General features: G+C 48.9%; 2 protein-coding genes across 2 annotated transcripts in view; both read left to right on the forward strand.

The window, feature by feature from the left end:
- Positions 1-622: 622 nt before the first annotated feature.
- nol12 (nucleolar protein 12) lies at positions 623-3,422 on the forward strand. The gene is made up of 6 exons (XM_026996367.3): positions 623-808; positions 1,325-1,430; positions 1,525-1,573; positions 1,960-2,111; positions 2,557-2,651; positions 2,765-3,422. Exons 1-6 carry the CDS (start codon positions 687-689, stop codon positions 2,958-2,960), a joined length of 720 nt encoding a protein of 239 aa, XP_026852168.2. The 5' UTR covers positions 623-686; the 3' UTR covers positions 2,961-3,422.
- A 1,233-nt stretch (positions 3,423-4,655) lies between these two features.
- The window catches only part of triobpb (TRIO and F-actin binding protein b), a 28,526-nt gene continuing 9,641 nt past the window's right edge, over positions 4,656-23,540 (forward strand). The window contains exons 1-14 of the mRNA XM_035525673.2: positions 4,656-4,917; positions 6,052-6,203; positions 6,637-6,815; positions 7,551-9,432; positions 9,671-9,764; positions 11,344-11,424; positions 11,958-12,002; positions 14,083-14,139; positions 14,246-14,314; positions 14,472-14,561; positions 14,649-14,758; positions 17,168-17,573; positions 17,982-18,207; positions 18,492-18,597. Of these exons, the coding sequence (XP_035381566.2) occupies positions 4,681-4,917; positions 6,052-6,203; positions 6,637-6,815; positions 7,551-9,432; positions 9,671-9,764; positions 11,344-11,424; positions 11,958-12,002; positions 14,083-14,139; positions 14,246-14,314; positions 14,472-14,561; positions 14,649-14,758; positions 17,168-17,573; positions 17,982-18,207; positions 18,492-18,597 (3,734 nt within the window). The 5' untranslated portion in view covers positions 4,656-4,680. The remainder of the gene's footprint in view (positions 4,918-6,051; positions 6,204-6,636; positions 6,816-7,550; positions 9,433-9,670; positions 9,765-11,343; positions 11,425-11,957; positions 12,003-14,082; positions 14,140-14,245; positions 14,315-14,471; positions 14,562-14,648; positions 14,759-17,167; positions 17,574-17,981; positions 18,208-18,491; positions 18,598-23,540) is intronic.

Genomic DNA, 23,540 nt, shown 5'->3' on the forward strand with positions numbered 1-23,540 from the left:
CATTAGCACATTTCAGCCCTTTTATTATTATTGTTGTTGTTATAATAATAATAATAATAATAATAATAATAATAATTAGTGTACTAATAGTAATAATAGTAGTAGTAATATTAGTAGTATGGTCATGTAAGTATTGTAATATTATTGTAGTAGTTTTAGCCAGTGACTTATTACATTATAGCAGGTACGGTTATTTTCAAAATGTTTTCGTGCTTTAACATTACATTTTGTAATTGGACTGTTTATAAAATGTTCATTTGAAGGTAAGTATATAAGATTACTTTAATTAGGAGTTGGGTAATATTTTAACTCATAAGGGGAAGACATGCATGAAGACTCTTGAAGAAGAAGTGGTGGGATGAACGTCCGCTGACTGTCCAAACAGTCCCTCACTGTCCTCGGCTCTGAATGAAGACTCGTCTCTGAGAAATGTACTTTAATTAGGAAATAAATCAGGAACTTGGCGCCTGGTTTGGCTCTCAGTTAAGGGTATTTTTGGACTCCAGCGTATTTGTGCTAAAGATGCTCTGAGTGAACGACTCAAGCTGTCTGGATAAGACCATGCGAGTAACGTACACGTAAGCAAAGTAGGAACGCAGATTTACAGTATTCGTTTCCGGAGGGACTATATTGAGTGAAACAGTGGAAGTTCAAGACGCGTCTTTTTCTCACGTGCAGTAAACAAAATGGTGAAGAAGAAGAAGAAAGGAGAACACAACGGCAAGTTCAGACCTGGACTTAAAATCACACCCGGGTCCAAAAAGAGAGAGAATAAACGTGTTGTGATGTTCGACGAGGAGGAACGACAGTAAGCTATCTTAGCTAACGTGCTGTGCGTTACGGTAGCGCGTGGCCGTGGCCTTGGTGCTCACGCTGTAGACGTTTGACTGTGACTCTCTGACTCTGTAAGCTCTGTGACTCTGTAGCTCTACTCTGTGACTACTCTCTGACTCTGCTCTGTAAGCTCTGTGACTACTCTCTGACACTGCTCTGTAAGCTCTGTGACTTTGTAGCTCTGTGACTCTACTCTGACTGCTCTGTAAGCTCTGTGACTGTAGTTCTGCGACTACTCTGACTCTGCTCTGTAAGCTCTATGACTTTGTAGCTCTGCTGTTACTCTGTGACTACTCTCTGACTCTGTAAGCTCTGTAGCTCTACTCTGTGACTCTGCTCTCTGACTGCTCTGTAAGCTCTGTGACTAGCTCTGCGACTCTGTGACTACTCTGACTCTGCTCTGTGACTCTGTAGCTCTGCTCTGTGACTCTACTCTCTGGCTCTGTGACTCTGCTCTGCACTTTGATCCGTTACTTTGCATCCGTTTCAGGGAGTTTCTGACCGGGTTCCACAAGCGGAAGTTGGAGAGGCGGAAAGCCGCTGTACTGGAGCTCGAGAACAAATTGAGAGAGGAGAGGAAACGAGTCCGCGAGGAGGTGAGGACAGCGCGTGATAACGAGGTGTTTCAGTACTAACGAGACAGAAAGTGTCCAGCGTAAATTATAAACCCTGTTTACTTTCTGTTTCCAGAGACATAAAGAATACATAAAGATGCTTAAAGAGAGAAGAGAGGCTCTTGGTAAGATGTGTGAGTGTGTGTGTGTTTGTGTGAGTGTGTGTGTGTGCGCGCGCGAGTATGTGTTTGTGTGAATGTGTGTGCGCGAGTGTGTGTGTGTGTGCGTGTGGGTGTGCGTGAGTGCGCGTGAGTGTGAGAGTGTGAGCGTGAGTGCAAGTGTGAGTGTGTGTGATAGACATATGATGGATAACGTTTTTATTTTTCCTGTGGCATATCAAAACCAGAAGTGGCCATCTCCCAGTGCCACACAGAAAAAAATAAAACAAAAGCAAGGAAAAAAGTCCTTATTTAGCTCATTCCTGCAATAGGCACAGCACAGAGAAAATCACACACTCATTTGGGTGGTAACTGTGTGTGTGTGTATCTAATAGGGTGTTTTTTCTTCTTAGAGGAGGCTGATGAACTCGAGGATGTGATCACAGCCACCACGGAGTCAGTGCACTACGATCACCCCAACCACACCGTCACCGTGACAACTATTAGTGACCTTGACCTGTCCAGTAGTCATCTGTTGGAGACGTTGACCAGCAGTAACACCACGGTAAAAGGATGGTAACAACATAGTAAAGCCATGGTAACGGCAGGGTAACGCCAGGGTAAAACAATGATAACGCCATGGTAACACCATAGTAACGCAATGGTAAAGCAGTGGTAATGCCATGGTAACATGGTTTGGAATGTTGACTGTTGCTGGTCTTAATGGTAAACAGCAAAAGGCAGTTCAGAAGTAGAATCAGGTGTGTTGGATTTTGCATTTTTATTAATGATTAAATAATTTAGACCTTATGTATTTTATACTTCTGGGCATCAGCGTTGATCCCTGTATTTCTACAATATTCTAGTTCATTGGTTTATTGGACTCTCACCTGCTGTTCTGTATTAGGATGTATTCTAAGAGTAAATGACAAAACACTTTTGTAAGTCGCTCTGGATAAGCGCGTCTGCTAAATGCTGTAAATGTAAATTTATTGTGTTTCCTCTAACAGGAAGGAAGGCAGAGTGAGGATGAGAAGGAAGATGATGGAGAGGATACCGTAGGAACAGTCCCACGGAAGGCAGGAAGGCCGCTACTCTCCAAAAAGTACAGAATCACCTCCCTTCCTTCTTCACATAGCTCACTCTGTCACAGCAGAATTAACAATCCTCCCTCCCTCCCTCCCTCTCTCTCTCTCTCTCTCTCTCTCTCCCTTTTAGGATCCAGTCTCTTTCTACCTCTCTCCACACTTTCACTAAACAGAAGAAGAGAAACAGGAAAAAAGAATTGAGGGGACAGGGCCGTCATGTGGAGAGGAAGTCAGCAGTTGTCCCTGGCAACAAGTTACGCTTTGGCAGAACAACAAAGAAACAGCGACGCCAGCGCACTGGCAAGAAGGGGCGGGGTCAAGACTAAAGGCCTCCGCCCCTTTGGGCCAGGACTTGCAGTAGTGTGAGCTAATGATTGGCTCGGGGGGCAAAATAGATGGACGTGGCAACGGCCTGGAACAGCCTGGAGGAACAGCCACCTGTCGTTGAACTGAAAAAGAAAATGCTCTTTGTAGTTTTATTGTTTAATATCAGGTGTCTTTGCTGTTTCTGACGGCATCCGTAAAGCAGTCAGCCTAAAGCAGTCCTCACACCTTTGCAGAATGCTGCTCACGTCGTGGTATGAGCTGTGTGTGCACTCAGTGCAGGGCAGTGGCGCCCTCTGCTGGAGCAGCTGTGGTGGAGCGGAACCCTGCAGGACTGCAAGCCTCTAGCAGGGGGTGTGCAGTCTCCAGTCTGCCATGGTGCAGTTGTGTTTTGTACTTTTTGTACTGGTTGCTGTGAAGATTGGAATAAAGGTAATTTCTGTCCTGTGTTTCTGGGGCAAACACCTCGTGTCTGATTGTGGGTGCATTCTGAGTGGTGTCGGGGTGGAGACTGCATGTGCCATCTGCCCAGGGTCTCACTTCCCTTTCTATAGCTGCTGATATTTAATCCATCCCCCCTGTCCTCAGGCCTGTCACGGCTGCCATGTTGGCTCTCGTGCTGCAAACGGCCTTGCAGGAAGCCTTTGGGACCCAGAGCCAAAATGGAGGAGTGCTGTAGGCCAGCTGCAGCTATTGTTGTGACAGCCAATAGGATGTGTCAGTGAGCATGAGTAATTCTGCAAAAGAGACATGTGTCCTCTGCTGCAGACGTACCCTCACACACACACACACCCTCAACAGGAGACAGGGCAGCAGGTAAGGCCTGATCATCTGAGCGACTTTCATATTGGTAAAGTCTGACTTTAAGGGGCTGTGACTCAATTTCTTTTCTATGCTGGTGTGTATAGTGTTTCATTCTCAGAGCAGACAGACCCATCTCACTGTTAGAAAGTGTGTGTGTGTGTGTGTGTGTGTGTGTGTGTGTGTGTGAGTGGGTCATAGAGCAGACAGAACCATCTCACTGTTAGAAAGTGTATGTGTGAGCAGACAGACCCATCTCACTGTGTTAGGGGGAAAGTGTGTGTGAGCAGACCTGTCTCACTGACATCAGAATGATAATAATAAAACACCACTACCTTACTTGTCATGAAATTGCTTTTTAAAACACGATACAGAGATGTTGATGAGAAACTGAGGAACACCTGATGAATCAATTCACTAAGTGAAAGCTAAAAGCTGAGTGTATGTGTGCTGAGTGTGTGTTCTACATGTGCTGAATTATTTTAGTGATGTGTTTCCTATCTGATTTCCCCAGTGTATAATGTGTGTGTGTGTCCTATCTAGTCTCCCCAGTGTATAGTGTGTGTGTGTCCTATCTGCTCTCCCCAGTGTAAAATGTGTGTGTGTGTGTGTGTGTGTCCTATCTAGTCTCCACTGTATAATGTGTTTTGATTTCATCAGTGTGTAAATGCGTGTTTCTTTTTTAAACTGTGTGATGAGGGTGTGTGTGTGTGTGTGTGTGTGTGTCTCCTCAGTGTGTAATGAGCATGTATGTGTGTCTCCTTAGTGTGTAATGAGCATGTATGTGTGTCTCCTCAGTGTGTAATTAACGTGTGTGTATGTGTGTGTGTCTCCTCAGTGTGTAATGAGCGTGTGTGTGTGTGTGTCTCTCTCTCTCTCTCCTCAGTGTGTAATGAGCGTGTGTATGCTTCCTGCCTACCCATGATACCCCTGACCGGTGACGAGCTTGTGTGCCCCAGGTTCCAGCCCAACATCTTCAACTCATCTCGCTGTCATGACTGCCTGCGTCTCAAACACCTGCATGAAGGGCCTGCACGTGCACACATACCTGTACACACACCTGCACACACACCTGAGCAGGTGAAGCCTGTCACAGGCAGCACCAGCTGCAGTAGCTCAGCTCAGCCACTGGGAGAGGAGAAAGAGATGAACAACAAGGTGAGAAAACAGACGTGAAGGAGTGAGACAGAGGGCGTGGTCCGAGAGTCTGTGCTTGGAACTATCAGGGAGGTGGAGGTGGGGTTGAGACAGGAAACTCCATCTCCACGGCAACAGAAGCGGAGGTGCACTACAGTGGGGTCAGAGAGTACAGCGTGGGAAGTGACACAGAGCACAGGGGCTTTATGGGAAAGGGAGGGGGAGGAGACATATGATGCTTGTGGGTGTGGCTCCACCCACATTACAACTTAATGAAGGCAGATCGCTTTCTGTTCTTTTAGGAATCACATGAAATACAATACTGAGAAAGTGCAAGAGAGAGATGGAGAGAGGGGAGAGAGAGATGGAGAGAGAACGATAGCACTGGAGAAGGAAGGGGAGACCACTGAGGTCATTGAGTTTGTGTCTGTGAGTTTGTGTCTGTGTGGTTGTGTCTGAGATTGTATCTGTGTGGTTGTGTCTGTCAGTTTGTGTCTGTCAGTTTGTCTGTGTGGTTGTGTCTGTGAGTTTGTTCTTTCTAGTGCTAACCAGTACTCCACTGAAACACCAAACTCTGAACTGGGTTACACTGTAACCCATTATTCATTATTTTGGCTATAATGAAGTGTGTTGGGTTTTAGAAACTGTTTGAAGTAATAAAATAATGTTTCCGAACATTAAAGTCAGGCATAGATGCAACAGCAAAGAGTTAAATCACACACACACACACACACACACACACACACACACACACACGTACACAGCAAAGAGATGAAATAATGATGAAGTGAAGCAGCACTCAGCTAGAATTACAGTAGTGTGACATTAACCGAGCCACAAACACACACACACAATTATAAATTGACCATCTTGGTGCTGTTCTGCTCTTGTAGCTCAAACTGAGCCGGAGGAGAGGAGTGCTGCATGCCTCTGAGTGACCTTTGACACACACCAATAAGGATCATAGGTGAGGGGTAGCATGGTGATTGTTAAACTGGGAGATGAACAGGCTTAACATATATTTAACCTTCTCACCTGTGTCAAAGGTGTCACTTCATCCCTTAAACAGATCATATGAAGTTTCCACCTCACCACGCTAATCCACCAATTCCAGCTGTCATTGGCTGACATGGTGCTTGCTCTGTTTTGTGATAGGCCAGCACAACATGGCCAGCCAATCAAGAGGACTCTGATGAGGTGTCGGTGGTGAGCAGCTACTGTGAAGTGAGTGGTGGCTCTGTCTGCATCCTGAGCCCAGGTTGTAACCTCTACCTGTGCGACGCAGATGACGACCAGAGCTCCGACAGGTAAGGCTTACCTGGTCTCCAGGTAACCAGCTCAAACCACAAACTAGCACTTCTGCCCATAAACATTAAACGGTATTTAGTCAGATGGAGATTCCCTCGTCTGCTAAGGGCATTAGTGAGTGTGACATGTCCGACTGATCTGTGCTTTGCTAGCATATCTCCAGAGCTGTGACTAAGGGTTCTGTTGGATGTTATCATGATAAATTATTGTAATGCTGTTTTGTACAAGCTGATAGACTCCAGATGCCCAGACTCTCTATTGTGCTTTAGAGTGTGTTAGAAATTAGTGTTCAATACATGTATGTTTGTTTCTGGTATAATATGATGAAATAACAATTATAAAATTTCCATGTTAACTTTTACACATAATCTCAATTCATACACACTTATTCATCCTTTCTCTCTCTCCTCCTACTCTTCTTTCCCCCCTTAGTCAGTGTGAAGACAAGTCATACCCCAGGAGTTCCACTTCCACTGATGAAGACTTTCTTGATCTTCATCAGAGCAGGATGACGCGCTTGGACCACCCACCGCACCGTCCGAACCCCCGAGTGTGGACAGAGGAGCCACGGAGCCAGGCCATCTTCATACATCCCTCCTCTCCCTCACGCGGTGAGGAACACGCCAAACCACACATCATCATCACCCCATCCTCTCTGGTTACGGGGTTGTTTACATCATTCTAACAGCTCTGCTGGGTGTTCCTGAGTGCTCTGTTATCCCCACCACACCCCATTAGTTACCACCACACCTATCCCAGCCTAGTCCTTGCAGACCCCAGCCAATCCCAACGTAGTTCTTACAGACCTCAGCTAATCCTACACTAGTCTTTCGAGAACCCAGCCAATCCCAGCCTAGTATTTCCAGACCTCAGCCAATCCTACACTAGTCTTTCGAGACCCCAGCCAATCCCAGCCTAGTCTTTCCAGACCACAGCCAATCCCAGCCTAGTGCATATAGACCCCAGCCAAACCCAGCCTAGTCTTTACAGACCACAGCCAATCCCAGCCTAGTGCATATAGACCCCAGCCAAACCCAGCCTAGTCTTTACAGACCCCAGACAATCTCAGCCTAGTCCATACAGACCTCAGCCAATCCCAGCATAGTCCATACAGACCCCAGCCAATCGCAACCAAGTCTGTCCAGACCCCAGCCAAACCCAGCCTAGTCCTTATGGACCCCAGCCAATCCTAGCCTAGTCCTTACAGACCCCAGCCAATCCACTCCCAACATAAGGCAGGTCATCAGACTATTGCTCTTGGTTATCCTGCCCTGGTTTTCCCACAGAAATCTGGACATGCTGAGGTTTATATAAGAGTTAATTCTGATTTGTCTCCCTCTGTCCAGTGGGTTCAAAAGCCAATCAAGTGCGAGACAGTGGATACTTCTCTCTGGGCAGAGCTGCAGGGTCTAAAACCTTTCGGGATAAAAGCCCCCCACCAGCCCATCGGCATTCTGAGCGTGGACACCCACTTCCCAATGACCAAATCCCAGAGCCCAAAGCCACTATCCCATTCCGGAACCCAGACCTGGGCATCCCTTCCCAAAGGAGAACCTCAGAAATCCAGAACCTGGATCTGGATCCAGAGCTGGAGCAGGGGACCATCTGCCTGGACCCTGTGGACCTCTGCATTGAGGTTGAGGCTCAGGTGGGTCCGAGGTCCCCAAGCCCCACCCCCTTCAAACAGGCTGAATCACTGGCCATATTGGGTCGGAAGGGGGCGCGGACATCATTCTCATCCTCCCACAACCTTCCCAGAGCCTCATCTTCTGCCAGACAAGGGTCTGTCCCATCCCGGTCCTCCTCCCCTAGCCGAGGGTTTTCCACCCCTCAGCGGGCCGAGCCTGTCTCACCCCTGTCCTCTCGCAGGTTCGGGCCTCGCGAGGGTTTGACATCAGAGGTTTTTGCACAGAAATCCAAAAGCCACAGTCAGAGCTCCTACAGCCGGCTAGCTGATTCCGGTGGACTGCAGAGAAACTTCCATGCATTTGTCAGTTCCGTGGGGGCAATCAGTACCTCTGCCGAATCTCTGTCCAGCTCCTACAAACCGAGAAGTGAGTTACTCCAGACGGAGGGCAGCTGTAGGCATGGCAGCAATACATGGAGCTCCTCCCCAGCAAGGTGGAGCAGTGACACTCCAGATCACTCAGTTCTTCAGAAGACAAGCAGCTCGCCGAATAGTCATAGGCATGAAAGCTTTAGCCCCTCCCCATCCAGGAGTGGCTATGAAAGAAGAAACCAATCATTTCTGCAGAAGGTTGACGGTCGGCGAAGTGCTTCTCCCATCAGAAAGGGCTATGGGGAAACTAACCAATCAGAGACAAATCACAAATCAAATGAGCAGATTCATCAGAGAATTAGCTCCTATCCAGGTAGGAGGGGTTTTGAGTCTGCCAGCCAATTAATGAGCAAATCTGAGACCAGCAACACCACTCGCAGTCATAGCCGTGACAGTCGAAACCCTTCCCCCACCAGGCGGAGCTACGAGAGACCTAGCCCGTCAGTGCTACGGAAAAATGAAACAAGCCGATCATCCTATAGTCATGGATGTCATAGCAGGAGTCCTTCCCCTTCAAGGCAGGGTTATGACACTTCTAGCCAATCTCTTTTTCACAAAATGGTGACCAGCAGTTATAAAAGTGGGCGGGATTCTCCAACTAAAGCTCGGCAGGAGCTTGCAGGCCAAACCTTCCTGCACAAAACGCTGGGTAGCTCTAGAGCAGAAACCTCCTCTTACGTGATAAGATCAGGCCACAATAGCACTCAGTCTGACTCCCGGCACACCAAAGCATCATGGCATGGCTCCACCCACTCTCTGAACAGTCTGCCAATCTCCCATAGCTCCTCCTCATCCAAGAAGAACAGTGAACATAAAGCATTTGGCTGCTCTAAGAAACCTGCTCATGTTGCATGGGAAACTATCCGGAATAGCAGCAGTAGTAGGCGGGGCCAAGAGGCTAACAGCCCCTCTACAGACTCCAGGAGATCATCCCATCTAAACAGAAGCCACTCCCCTCAGATGCAAAGCCACACTTCATCACAGAGCTCAATGGAGTCGTCTGAGTCTGGGCACCTGTTGGCCAGCTCATGTGGTCTAAACCGGGAGGAATATGCCATGATGGCTGATCTTCCTAAGGTTAAGCCACTCCTCCAGAGGGTGGAGCCAAGCCACCTGGAGCATCTGGACACCAAAAACAGAGATGAACCCTCACTCTACAAACCTGCCAGGTGAGAGGCCACACCCACCAACCAAGCCCTCAGATGGCACAGGGACTCACCTGAAACAGGTATGAGGGCTGGATCAGGCCTTATTGCACCTGACTGAGCTCATTAAGGGTTGATGATTAATTGATGAGCAGAATCAGGTATGCAGGAGGACCTGGGGAGTCCTGCAGGTACTCGGATCTCTACAGGCACGGCCAGGTGCTCAGTGTCTGTAACGTCTCACATGTCTGTCCTTCTTCAGCCACTCACAGAGTCGAGCATTTCCCGGTGTCTGGGAGGAGCCTGGGGACCAGAGGGGCTCTCCCTCCTCCACCTCCTCCTCTCCACACACACAGGTAAAGCACCTGCACAAGGAACTCACCAGGACAGATATATAATCACACTAGTGAGTCAGGTATACCTCACCTGTACAGGTAATGCATGTGTGGGAGGAGGAGGTGGTCCCACAAGGGTGGGAGGTGGTCTGTAGCATGAAGAGCTTCATATATCATATTAACTGTGTGTGCTGTTAATTTTGTGTTTTTGTATGCGTCAGTGTGTGGGACACTGGTAGCTTAGTGGTTAAGGTACTGGTCTAGTAATCAGAATGTTGCTGGTTCAAGTCCTACCACTGCCAAGTTGTCACAGTTGGGCCCCTGAGCAAGACCCTTAAACCTCAATTACTCAAGTTGTTTTCAGTCAGAATTGTAAGTTGCTTTGGATAAAAGTGTCAGATAAATGTAAATACATGGCAACCTGACTCTAAAGTCCATGGGTCCAGGTTCCTCTCTTTCTACCCTCACTATGCTCTGTGTGGCTGTTTCTCAGTTCTTTAGTTCCTGCCTTCTGAATCGTACCTCGAGTCAAAGATCACGTACACGTCCCAGTCACTGGTCATCAATCACATACATGCCCCAGTCATTGGTCATCAATCACATACATGCCCCACATGCAGTCATTGATCATGTACACGCCCCACATGCAGTCACTGGTCATTGGTCATGTACATGCCCCAGTCACTGGTCATTGGTCATGTACATGCCCCACATGCAGTCACTGGTCATATACATGCCCCACATGCAGTCATTGGTCATTGGTCATGTACACACCCCACATGCAGTCACTGGTCAAATGGTTTCTCATTATGTGTGTAACTAGTTCACAGGAGAGTACGTCCAGAGAGGATACCTTCATGACCTTTTGTGTGATGCCTTAACAAGAGCAGATGTTCTTACATCTGATATTGTCTAATCACAGAGCTAATACTGATGTTATAAGGTTTGATATTGTCCAATCACAGAGCAAATAGTGATGTTATTAGGTCTGATCATTTCCAATCACAGAGCAGATAGTGATGTTCTCAGGTCTGATAATGTCCAATCACAGAGCTGATAATGATGCTATGAGGGTTGGGCTTGATTTTTTGCGATGTCCATTTTGTCCATGTTCATCAAATATGACAAAATTATTGTACATAAATCAGACTCCATACACTCAGAACCCACTACCTACACTCTGATTATATGACTTCTAAGCAAGTCATGTTTGTGTGTGTGTCTTAGATTCTTGGTTTGATTTGTAATGTGGTGTTCGTGTGTGTGTTGTCTTAGATTCTTGGTTTGATTTGTAATGTGGTGTTTGTGTGTGTGTTGTCTTAGATTCTTGGTTTGATTTGTAATGTGGTGTTTGTGTGTGTGTTGTCTTAGATTCTTGGTTTGATTTGTAATGTGGTGTTTGTGTGTGTGTTGTCTTAGATTCTTGGTTTGATTTGTAATGTGGTGTTTGTGTGTGTGTTGTCTTCGAGTGTCATTACTAATTTAATTTGTGAGATCTGATGTTTTTGTGTTTGTGTTTATGCTCATTTTGTGTGATTAATCACTTCTTTTGTAATTTAATATTTTAAAGAATGTTTATGTTGACGGTGTGTGTGTGTAGTTTGGCAGCAGACCTTCCCTGCTCGTCTCCGGCAGTATGGAGCAGGACGAGACCTTTCAAAAGGCATGTAGCTCTTCATCTGTGTCGCTACTCATCCTCACTCCTAATCAGAGCTCCGAATTACAGTAAAAACACAGCACACTGATAATTTACACAACCCTTTTCCGCAAACTTGATAGCAAGATCATCTGATGGAGTGGAGCGTCGCCCGGGCACGCACTCTCTGAATTCCTGAAACAGGGCTCACTCTCTCGCGCCAGCAGACAGTAAACGCGGATTGAAAAAAAAACTGTATGAAAATGGTGTTAAAGAAGTTTTTACTGACCCTAAACACAAAAATAACATTAGAAAATATCCTAAATAAACAGCCATGCCTTAAGCCTGCAGTACAAACAGCAGCATAGGTGCCTGCCTGTGGTGTTGTGATTGGTGTTGCTGAGTGCTTGTTGAACCCTGCGCGAGGGAACCGCCCAGGAAACCGCGAGCTGCGTGTGGGTGGAAGTGCTCGAGAGAAGCAGATCCGCGCGCGGCAGCCTGGCTCGCGAAGCTTCGTCTGAAGGCTTGCTGGCTCTGGTCCCTGAGCGCGTGGCCTAGCCGCGCGAATGCTCCTCTAGCCCCCGCGCGGTTGTTCGTTTGCCTCCTGGATCGGAAACATGACGGTAAGTTTGCTTTAACGCGAGCCGCGCGTTTAAGATTCTTCAGCAGCGTGACGTTATCGCGTGCGTGAATCTTTCCGCGTCTCCCGGTAATGGCAGCTTGTCCCGAGCCTCCCGTGTTGTGTGCGCGCGGGAGGTTTTTTGGAAGGTCAGGGCTGTGCCCGTGCAGAAGCCTGCTGGTGGTCGCGTGGCGGGGGCACTGTCGCGGAGCGCAGTCTCTGATGGAAAGGTTTGTGTGGCCCGCCCGAGCCCTGTTCCTGTTATTCGTGCTGTCGTGCTGGATGTTTGCTGAGAGAAGCACTGACCGAACCACCCACAGCTCTGAGCCGCAAAGCTCAGTTTAATAATTAAAATAAAAAGCCATTTAGGCTAGCAGCACTGAACACCTTCCTCACTGTGCTGTTGACTCTGCACTGAACACCTTCCTCACTCCACTCTGTGCTGGTGATTCGGTGGCTCAAGGCTGAAGGTGGACTACGCTGCAGACGCCTGCAAGCTTTTCTACGCGTTATGAGTCATTTGAAGCTTTTACCTGACGCATAAATCACCTTGATGTAGTAAATTAGATCTGGCTAAATCACCTAGATCTAGAATTCTTGAATGCAATGAATAGGTCACTGGCCTTGAGTTTGGGTACAGCTCTCATTAGCAGTGCTGAACGTTTCCTCAGTATGGAACTGGTGTAGTGTTTTGTAACCAGTTGTGTGTGACTTTGGGGGAGTGGTGTGTTACAGAGAGTAAGCATGGTGAAATGCAGATGTATCCTAATCTTAATAATTGTGATTAGCATTTTATTTCCTTACTGCACTCACTGTGTGTGTGAGTGAGAGTATGAGAGAGTGCGCATGGGTTCGTGTGTGAGTGAATGAGAGTTTGTTTCCTCATTCTCACTTCATCTGTGTTGGCCTTTGTGATCTTTCCTGCTAATTTTCACATTTCATTGGTCTGTCCTGTCTGCACACACATCTGTGTTGGGTAACACTGGGTTGTGTGCAGGGTTTGGTGGCAGTGAGCGGCTTGGGACAGCGTTACGTAGTCAGAGTAAAAAAAAAGGTAACTGGTCTGTTACAGAAAATAGACAGTAATCAGAGATCTGATACATTTGAAAAACGTGATCTGCTAAATTTGAAGTTGCTAGCGGGACTCAGAACAAGAATCTCTGTTTTTCCTTCTGTTTTAATGGTTTTAATGGAGTGACCAGGTCTGTTTTCATGGGTTTAATGGAGGTCTTTTTTAATATGTGTACTGTGTGGTCTGTGTGTATTTAAGTGGTTCAGTATGTACCCTGCATCCAGTTCACACCCAGGATGTGTGTTAGGTCTCACAGGCGACTTCACACTTGTAATACACATCTAGAAACAGACTGTTATAATGCGTACCTCAGTTGTTATGAGACAAGAACTTTTACACCCGTTATAGTCCTAAACCCTAAACTCTACCCTCTCACCCAGTCGATATGGTGTGGTTGGAGGGAAGAACCCAGATTACGAGCCCCTGACTCAAACACGGGATTTCTTATGGGAGCACAGCCACAACAAAAGGTTCAAACCCACGAGTCCATGAGATTGTGATGTAGATCTGTGTGTGTGGAATACTCCAACATGGCAACCCAGGTTGGGTTTGAGAACTCCTGATCATTCTTCACTTCTCTGGGTTGTTTACACTGGTGGAGTTGACATTTCTCCCAGTGCTGTCCCACTGGTTGTGGTGCTATGTGCACAACTTTAACACGTCTGCACACAGAAAACACAGGGACTTGTGGGAGCTTGTTGGTGCCATGCTGACTGGCACTGCCGTTAGTGGGTTACAAAGTAATCAGAGTAAACAGATTGTTATTTTAATCTAGTAACCCTAGGCATTAGGTTACAGATGCACAGATCTATTTTTAATAGGTCGTCATTTATCTGTAATGGAATACATTTCTAAAGTAACTTTCCCAGCCCTCATGTGTAAGGCGGCTAACGTGCATGTCAGTCCAATCACACGTGAGCACAAGAGCTGTTGTCTTTACTTAGTGACACAAACCCGGTTTGAGAGACTAAAAAACTCTCTCTCTCTCTTTCTCTCTCTCCTGCTTCCATAGCCTGACCTGCTTAATTTTAAGAAGGGATGGATGTCCAAACTGGATGAAAGTGGAGAGGTACAGCATCATATTACTATATTTTGATAAATCTTCAACACTGAGAAATACAATTCAAATGTGAAGTGTGTGATTCTCCTCTGTGTGTGTGTGGGTGTGCGTGCAGTGGAAGAAGCACTGGTTTGTGCTGACAGATGCAGGACTGAAGTACTACAGAGACTCTGGAGCAGAAGAGGTTAGGAGTGTGCATGTGAACAGCCGTGAGACTGCACGTGTGTGAGACTGCGCGTGTGCATATGACTGCATGTGTGTCTGCATGCGTGCGTGTGTCTGCTTGCGCGTGTGTGTGTGTGCTCTAGTGTGTTGAGCTATTCCTGGGTTTGTTTGTGTAGAAAGATGAGCTGGATGGTGAAATTGATCTCAGGTCATGCGTGAAAGTCTCAGAGTTTGACGTGGATAGAAACTACGGCTTCCAGATCCAGGTGAGGGACCCCATCGCTGATCTCTGATCACGTCTGACGTGTAACTGGTCACGTTGTCTGACATGTAACTGCTCACCCCTCTTCCAGACGGAGGATGGTGTAGTCACTCTCTCAGCTATGACAGCTGGTATCAGGAGGAACTGGATTGAGGTTCTGAGGAAAAGCATCAGACCCATCAGCTGTCCGGACCTTACACAGTCAGTCATACACACACACACACACACACACACACACACACACACACACACCTCTTATACAGTCAGTCACACGCACACCTCTTACACAGTCAGTCACACACACACACACACACCCCTTACACAGTCAGTCTCTCTCTCTCTCACACACACACACCCCTTACACAGTCAGTCTCTCACACACACACACCCCTTACACGGTCAGTCTCTCACACACACACACCCCTTACACGGTCAGTCTCTCACACACACACACCCCTTACACGGTCAGTCTCTCACACACACACACCCCTTACACGGTCAGTCTCTCACACACACACACACCCCTTACACGGTCAGTCTCTCACACACACACACACCCCTTACACGGTCAGTCTCTCACACACACACACACCCCTTACACGGTCAGTCTCTCACACACACACACACACCCCTTACACGGTCAGTCTCTCACACACACACACACCCCTTACACGGTCAGTCTCTCACACACACACACACACCCCTTACACGGTCAGTCTCTCACACACACACACACCCCTTACACGGTCAGTCTCTCACACACACACACACCCCTTACACGGTCAGTCTCTCACACACACACACACCCCTTACACGGTCAGTCTCTCACACACACACACACACCCCTTACACGGTCAGTCTCTCACACACACACACACCCCTTACACGGTCAGTCTCTCACACACACACACACCCCTTACACGGTCAGTCTCTCACACACACACACACCCCTTACACGGTCAGTCTCTCACACACACACACACCCCTTACACGGTCAGTCTCTCACACACACACACACACCCCTTACACGGTCAGTCTCTCACACACACACACACACCCCTTACACGGTCAGTCTCTCACACACACACACACACCCCTTACACGGTCAGTCTCTCACACACACACACACCCCTTACACGGTCAGTCTCTCACACACACACACCCCTTACACGGTCAGTCTCTCACACACACACACACCCCTTACACGGTCAGTCTCTCACACACACACACACCCCTTACACGGTCAGTCTCTCACACACACACACCCCCCTTACACGGTCAGTCTCTCACACACACACACCCCCCTTACACGGTCAGTCTCTCACACACACACACCCCCCTTACACGGTCAGTCTCTCACACACACACACCCCCCTTACACGGTCAGTCTCTCACACACACACACCCCCCTTACACGGTCAGTCTCTCACACACACACACCCCCCTTACACGGTCAGTCTCTCACACACACACACCCCCCTTACACGGTCAGTCTCTCACACACACACACCCCCCTTACACGGTCAGTCTCTCACACACACACACCCCCCTTACACGGTCAGTCTCTCACACACACACACCCCCCTTACACGGTCAGTCTCTCACACACACACACCCCCCTTACACGGTCAGTCTCTCACACACACACACCCCCCCTTACACGGTCAGTCTCTCACACACACACACCCCCCCTTACACGGTCAGTCTCTCACACACACACACCCCCCCTTACACGGTCAGTCTCTCACACACACACACCCCCCCTTACACGGTCAGTCTCTCACACACACACACCCCCCCTTACACGGTCAGTCTCTCACACACACACACCCCCCCTTACACGGTCAGTCTCTCACACACACACACCCCCCCTTACACGGTCAGTCTCTCACACACACACACCCCCCCTTACACGGTCAGTCTCTCACACACACACACCCCCCCTTACACGGTCAGTCTCTCACACACACACACCCCCCCTTACACGGTCAGTCTCTCACACACACACACCCCCCCTTACACGGTCAGTCTCTCACACACACACACCCCCCCTTACACGGTCAGTCTCTCACACACACACACCCCCCCTTACACGGTCAGTCTCTCACACACACACACCCCCCCTTACACGGTCAGTCTCTCACACACACACACCCCCCCTTACACGGTCAGTCTCTCACACACACACACCCCCCCTTACACGGTCAGTCTCTCACACACACACACCCCCCCTTACACGGTCAGTCTCTCACACACACACACCCCCCCTTACACGGTCAGTCTCTCACACACACACACCCCCCCTTACACGGTCAGTCTCTCACACACACACACCCCCCCTTACACGGTCAGTCTCTCACACACACACACCCCCCCTTACACGGTCAGTCTCTCACACACACACACCCCCCCTTACACGGTCAGTCTCTCACACACACACACCCCCCCTTACACGGTCAGTCTCTCACACACACACACCCCCCCTTACACGGTCAGTCTCTCACACACACACACCCCCCCTTACACGGTCAGTCTCTCACACACTAACCCAGACCTCATACGGTCTCTCTCTCTCTCTCTCTCTCTCTCTCTCTCTCTCTCTCTCTCCAGGCTGCCAGACAACAGTAGCATTAAAGTGAACTCTCGTCATACGTCATCCCATCATCTGCTCTCCCAATCAGAAATCCTCTCTGCTGCAAACTCCACCCATCGTAGATTTGATTATGTAGAGCTTTCTCCTGTAGCCACACCTCCTTCCCCAGCCAATCAGAGAGAAGCTGGGGAAGGACAGGTCCATGAGCTCGGCCAAGGGCAGGAGGAGAGGAGGCGGGGTGACTCATGGGAGGCGGTGCTGTTGCGTAAGGGGCTGGGCCACTCTTCAGACCAGAAACGAATTGAGGAGGAGATAGAGCAGAAATGGGTGGAGTTTGAACGTCTGCCACTCAAAGAGATGAGGTCACTTCCTGTGCTGGGGTTGCGGTCTGGTCCGTCAGCCAATGAGGCGCTACAGAGGGAGGTAGTGCGTGCAGATGATTTTCAATTTGCAAAACAACAAATGCAAATTAACAATCCATCTGTTGATCTAAACCAGTGACCCAGAATGCTTTAGTTAAAGACACCCACACACACACGTACATCTCCTTCAGTTCAGCTGCTTTGGCTAAAGTGTTTCTGGGTCTGTGTTATAGTCACTAACATAGAACTGTACTGTGTGTGTGTGTGGAGCTCAGTAGTGTGTGTTCACACCTCGTAGAACATACCAGGGAGGTCGTGTTTTCTCTGTGTGGGGGGTTTCTGTTTTGTGATGTCCAGATTGCGGTGACGTCACCTCCGTTCAGTCCCGCTGGGCGCAGGGTCGTCCCTCCATCCGTCCCGCTGCATTGGGCTTTACCTTTCTCCCTCTGTGTCCCTCTCTGTCCGCTAGGTGGCGTCTCTGAGGCAGCAGCTGGAGCGTGCGCGGGGTGCGGGGGGGGTGGGAGGGTGCGTGTGTGTGGGCGGAGAGGGCGGGTGGCGCGCGTGTTTGGAGCAGATGGAGCGTGTCCATAAGGAGGTCCTGGAAGAGCTGCAGAGACAACATGTTCGTCAGACAGAAGAGCTGGAGAGAGAGAGAGAGAGAGAGTTAAAGGAGGAGGCACGGGCCACGGCATGTGGTGAGACACACACACACATTCTCACACACACGAACGCACAGGAAACGTGTGTAGGCACACCTAGCAATGACACACCCATCAGTGAGATAGAGATAAAGACCTCAGATAAAACCAGACTGGTGTGCACAGGGCACGGGGCTAGCCAGAACACAGCCTAGACTGAACTGGTGAGAGAGGGGCAGGGCTAACAAATAGTCTAGACTGGTGAAATTAACAAATTCATCTGACATGGAAGACATCATTACTGATTTAAAACTGAACTGTTTGTGTGCGTGTGCACGCAGCTATGGAGGTCCTGAAGAAGGCTCACCAGGAAGAGCTGGAGCGTGAGGTGCAGAAATCTAAAAGCCTTAGAGGACACAGAGCAGATCCACACAAAGACCACCAACAGTGAGTGCACACACACACACACAGAGCAGATGCACACAGAGACCAGCAACAGTGAGTACACACACACACAGAGCAGATGCACACAGAGACCAGCAACAGTGAGTGTACACACACACACACACACACACACACACACACAGAGCAGATGCACACAGAGACCAGCAACAGTGAGTGTACACACACACACACACACACACACACACACACACACACACCCACAGAGCAGATGCACACAGAGACCAGCAACAGTGAGTGTACACACACACACACACACACACACACACACACCCACAGAGCAGATGCACATAGAGACCAGCAACAGTGAGTGTACACACACACAGAGCAGATCCACACAGAGACCAGCAACACTGAGTGTATACACACACACACACACACACACACACACACACAGACCAGCAACAGTGAGTGTATACACACACACACACACACACACACACACACACACACACACACAGACCAGCAACAGTGAGTGTATACACACACACACACACACACACACACACAGACCAGCAACAGTGAGTGCACACACACACACACAGAGCAGATGCACACAGAGACCAGCAACAGTGAGTACACACACACACAGAGCAGATGCACACAGAGACCAGCAACAGTGAGTGTACACACACACACACACACACACACACACACACAGAGCAGATGCACACAGAGACCAGCAACAGTGAGTGTACACACACACACACACACACACACACACACACACACACCCACAGAGCAGATGCACACAGAGACCAGCAACAGTGAGTGTACACACACACACACACACACACACACACACACCCACAGAGCAGATGCACATAGAGACCAGCAACAGTGAGTGTACACACACACAGAGCAGATCCACACAGAGACCAGCAACACTGAGTGTATACACACACACACACACACACACACACACAGACCAGCAACAGTGAGTGTATACACACACACACACACACACACACACACACACACAGACCAGCAACAGTGAGTGTATACACACACACACACACACACACACACAGACCAGCAACAGTGAGTGTATACACACACACACACACACACACACAGACCAGCAACAGTGAGTGTATACACACACACACACACACACACACACACAGACCAGCAACAGTGAGTGTACACACACACACACACACACAGACCAGCAACAGTGAGTGTACACACACACACACACACACAGACCAGCAACAGTGAGTGTACACACACACACACACACAGACCAGCAACAGTGAGTGTACACACACACACACACACAGACCAGCAACAGTGAGTGTACACACACACACACACACACACACACAGACCAGCAACAGTGAGTGTACACACACACACACACACACACACACACACACAGACCAGCAACAGTGAGTGTACACACACACACACACACACACAGACCAGCAACAGTGAGTGTACACACACACACACACACACAGACCAGCAACAGTGAGTGTACACACACACACACACACACACAGACCAGCAACAGTGAGTGTACACACACACACACACACACACACAGACCAGCAACAGTGAGTGTGTACACACACACACACACAGACCAGCAACAGTGAGTGTACACACACACACACACACACAGACCAGCAACAGTGAGTGTACACACACACACACACACACACACACACACACACACACACACACACACACACACACAGACCAGCAACAGTGAGTGTACACACACACACACACACACACACACAGACCAGCAACAGTGAGTGTACACACACACACACACACACACACACAGACCAGCAACAGTGAGTGTACACACACACACACACACACACACACACACAGACCAGCAACAGTGAGTGTACACACACACACACACACACAGACCAGCAACAGTGAGTGTACACACACACACACACACACACACAGACCAGCAACAGTGAGTGTACACACACACAGACCAGCAACAGTGAGTGTACACACACACAGACCAGCAACAGTGAGTGTACACACACAGACCAGCAACAGTGAGTGTACACACACACACACACACACACACACACACAGACCAGCAACAGTGAGTGTACACACACACACACAGACCAGCAACAGTGAGTGTACACACACACACACAGACCAGCAACAGTGAGTGTACACACACACACACAGACCAGCAACAGTGAGTGTACACACACACACACAGACCAGCAACAGTGAGTGTACACACACACACACACACAGACCAGCAACAGTGAGTGTACACACACACACACACACAGACCAGCAACAGTGAGTGTACACACACACACACACACAGACCAGCAACAGTGAGTGTACACACACACACACACACAGACCAGCAACAGTGAGTGTACACACACACACACACACAGACCAGCAACAGTGAGTGTACACACACACACACACACACAGACCAGCAACAGTGAGTGTACACACACACACACACACACAGACCAGCAACAGTGAGTGTACACACACACACAGACCAGCAACAGTGAGTGTACACACACACACAGACCAGCAACAGTGAGTGTACACACACACACAGACCAGCAACAGTGAGTGTACACACACACACAGACCAGCAACAGTGAGTGTACACACACACACAGACCAGCAACAGTGAGTGTACACACACACACAGACCAGCAACAGTGAGTGTACACACACACACACAGACCAGCAACAGTGAGTGTACACACACACACACAGACCAGCAACAGTGAGTGTACACACACACACACACAGACCAGCAACAGTGAGTGTACACACACACACACACAGACCAGCAACAGTGAGTGTACACACACACACACACACACACACACACACACACAGACCAGCAACAGTGAGTGTACACACACACACACACACACAGACCAGCAACAGTGAGTGTACACACACACACACACACACACACAGACCAGCAACAGTGAGTGTACACACACACAGACCAGCAACAGTGAGTGTACACACACACAGACCAGCAACAGTGAGTGTACACACACACAGACCAGCAACAGTGAGTGTACACACACACAGACCAGCAACAGTGAGTGTACACACACACACACACACACACACACACACACAGACCAGCAACAGTGAGTGTACACACACACACACACACACACACAGACCAGCAACAGTGAGTGTACACACACACACACAGACCAGCAACAGTGAGTGTACACACACACACACAGACCAGCAACAGTGAGTGTACACACACACACACAGACCAGCAACAGTGAGTGTACACACACACACACAGACCAGCAACAGTGAGTGTACACACACACACACAGACCAGCAACAGTGAGTGTACACACACACACACAGACCAGCAACAGTGAGTGTACACACACACACACACACACACAGACCAGCAACAGTGAGTGTACACACACACACACACACAGACCAGCAACAGTGAGTGTACACACACACACACACACACACAGACCAGCAACAGTGAGTGTACACACACACACACACACACACACACAGACCAGCAACAGTGAGTGTACACACACACACACACACACACAGACCAGCAACAGTGAGTGTACACACACACACACACACACACACACAGACCAGCAACAGTGAGTGTACACACACACACACAGACCAGCAACAGTGAGTGTACACACACACACACAGACCAGCAACAGTGAGTGTACACACACACACAGACCAGCAACAGTGAGTGTACACACACACACACAGACCAGCAACAGTGAGTGTACACACACACACACAGACCAGCAACAGTGAGTGTACACACACACACACACAGACCAGCAACAGTGAGTGTACACACACACACACACACAGACCAGCAACAGTGAGTGTACACACACACACACACACAGACCAGCAACAGTGAGTGTACACACACACACACACACAGACCAGCAACAGTGAGTGTACACACACACACACACAGACCAGCAACAGTGAGTGTACACACACACACACACAGACCAGCAACAGTGAGTGTACACACACACACACACAGACCAGCAACAGTGAGTGTACACACACACACACACAGACCAGCAACAGTGAGTGTACACACACACACACACAGACCAGCAACAGTGAGTGTACACACACACACACACAGACCAGCAACAGTGAGTGTACACACACACACACACAGACCAGCAACAGTGAGTGTACACACACACACACACACACACAGACCAGCAACAGTGAGTGTACACACACACACACACAGACCAGCAACAGTGAGTGTACACACACACACACACAGACCAGCAACAGTGAGTGTACACACACACACACACACAGACCAGCAACAGTGAGTGTACACACACACACACACACAGACCAGCAACAGTGAGTGTACACACACACACACACACAGACCAGCAACAGTGAGTGTACACACACACACACACACAGACCAGCAACAGTGAGTGTACACACACACACACACACAGACCAGCAACAGTGAGTGTACACACACACACACAGACCAGCAACAGTGAGTGTACACACACACACACAGACCAGCAACAGTGAGTGTACACACACACACACACAGACCAGCAACAGTGAGTGTACACACACACACACACACAGACCAGCAACAGTGAGTGTACACACACACACACACACAGACCAGCAACAGTGAGTGTACACACACACACACACACAGACCAGCAACAGTGAGTGTACACACACACACACACACAGACCAGCAACAGTGAGTGTACACACACACACACACACAGACCAGCAACAGTGAGTGTACACACACACACACACACAGACCAGCAACAGTGAGTGTACACACACACACACACAGACCAGCAACAGTGAGTGTACACACACACACACACACAGACCAGCAACAGTGAGTGTACACACACACA

Source organism: Electrophorus electricus, chromosome 6 (assembly GCF_041902795.1).
Source record: "Electrophorus electricus isolate QZ-2024a chromosome 6, ASM4190279v1, whole genome shotgun sequence".
Classification (NCBI taxonomy): Eukaryota; Metazoa; Chordata; class Actinopteri; order Gymnotiformes; family Gymnotidae; genus Electrophorus; species Electrophorus electricus.

Coding starts and splice junctions, on each gene's coding strand:
- nol12 (XM_026996367.3), top strand. CDS start 687: ATGGTGAAGAAGAAGAAGAAAGGAGAACACAACGGCAAGTTCAGACCT. Junction 1,431..1,524: donor GGAAACGAGTCCGCGAGGAG/GTGAGGACAGCG, acceptor TTCTGTTTCCAG/AGACATAAAGAATACATAAA. Junction 2,652..2,764: donor AGGCCGCTACTCTCCAAAAA/GTACAGAATCAC, acceptor TCTCCCTTTTAG/GATCCAGTCTCTTTCTACCT.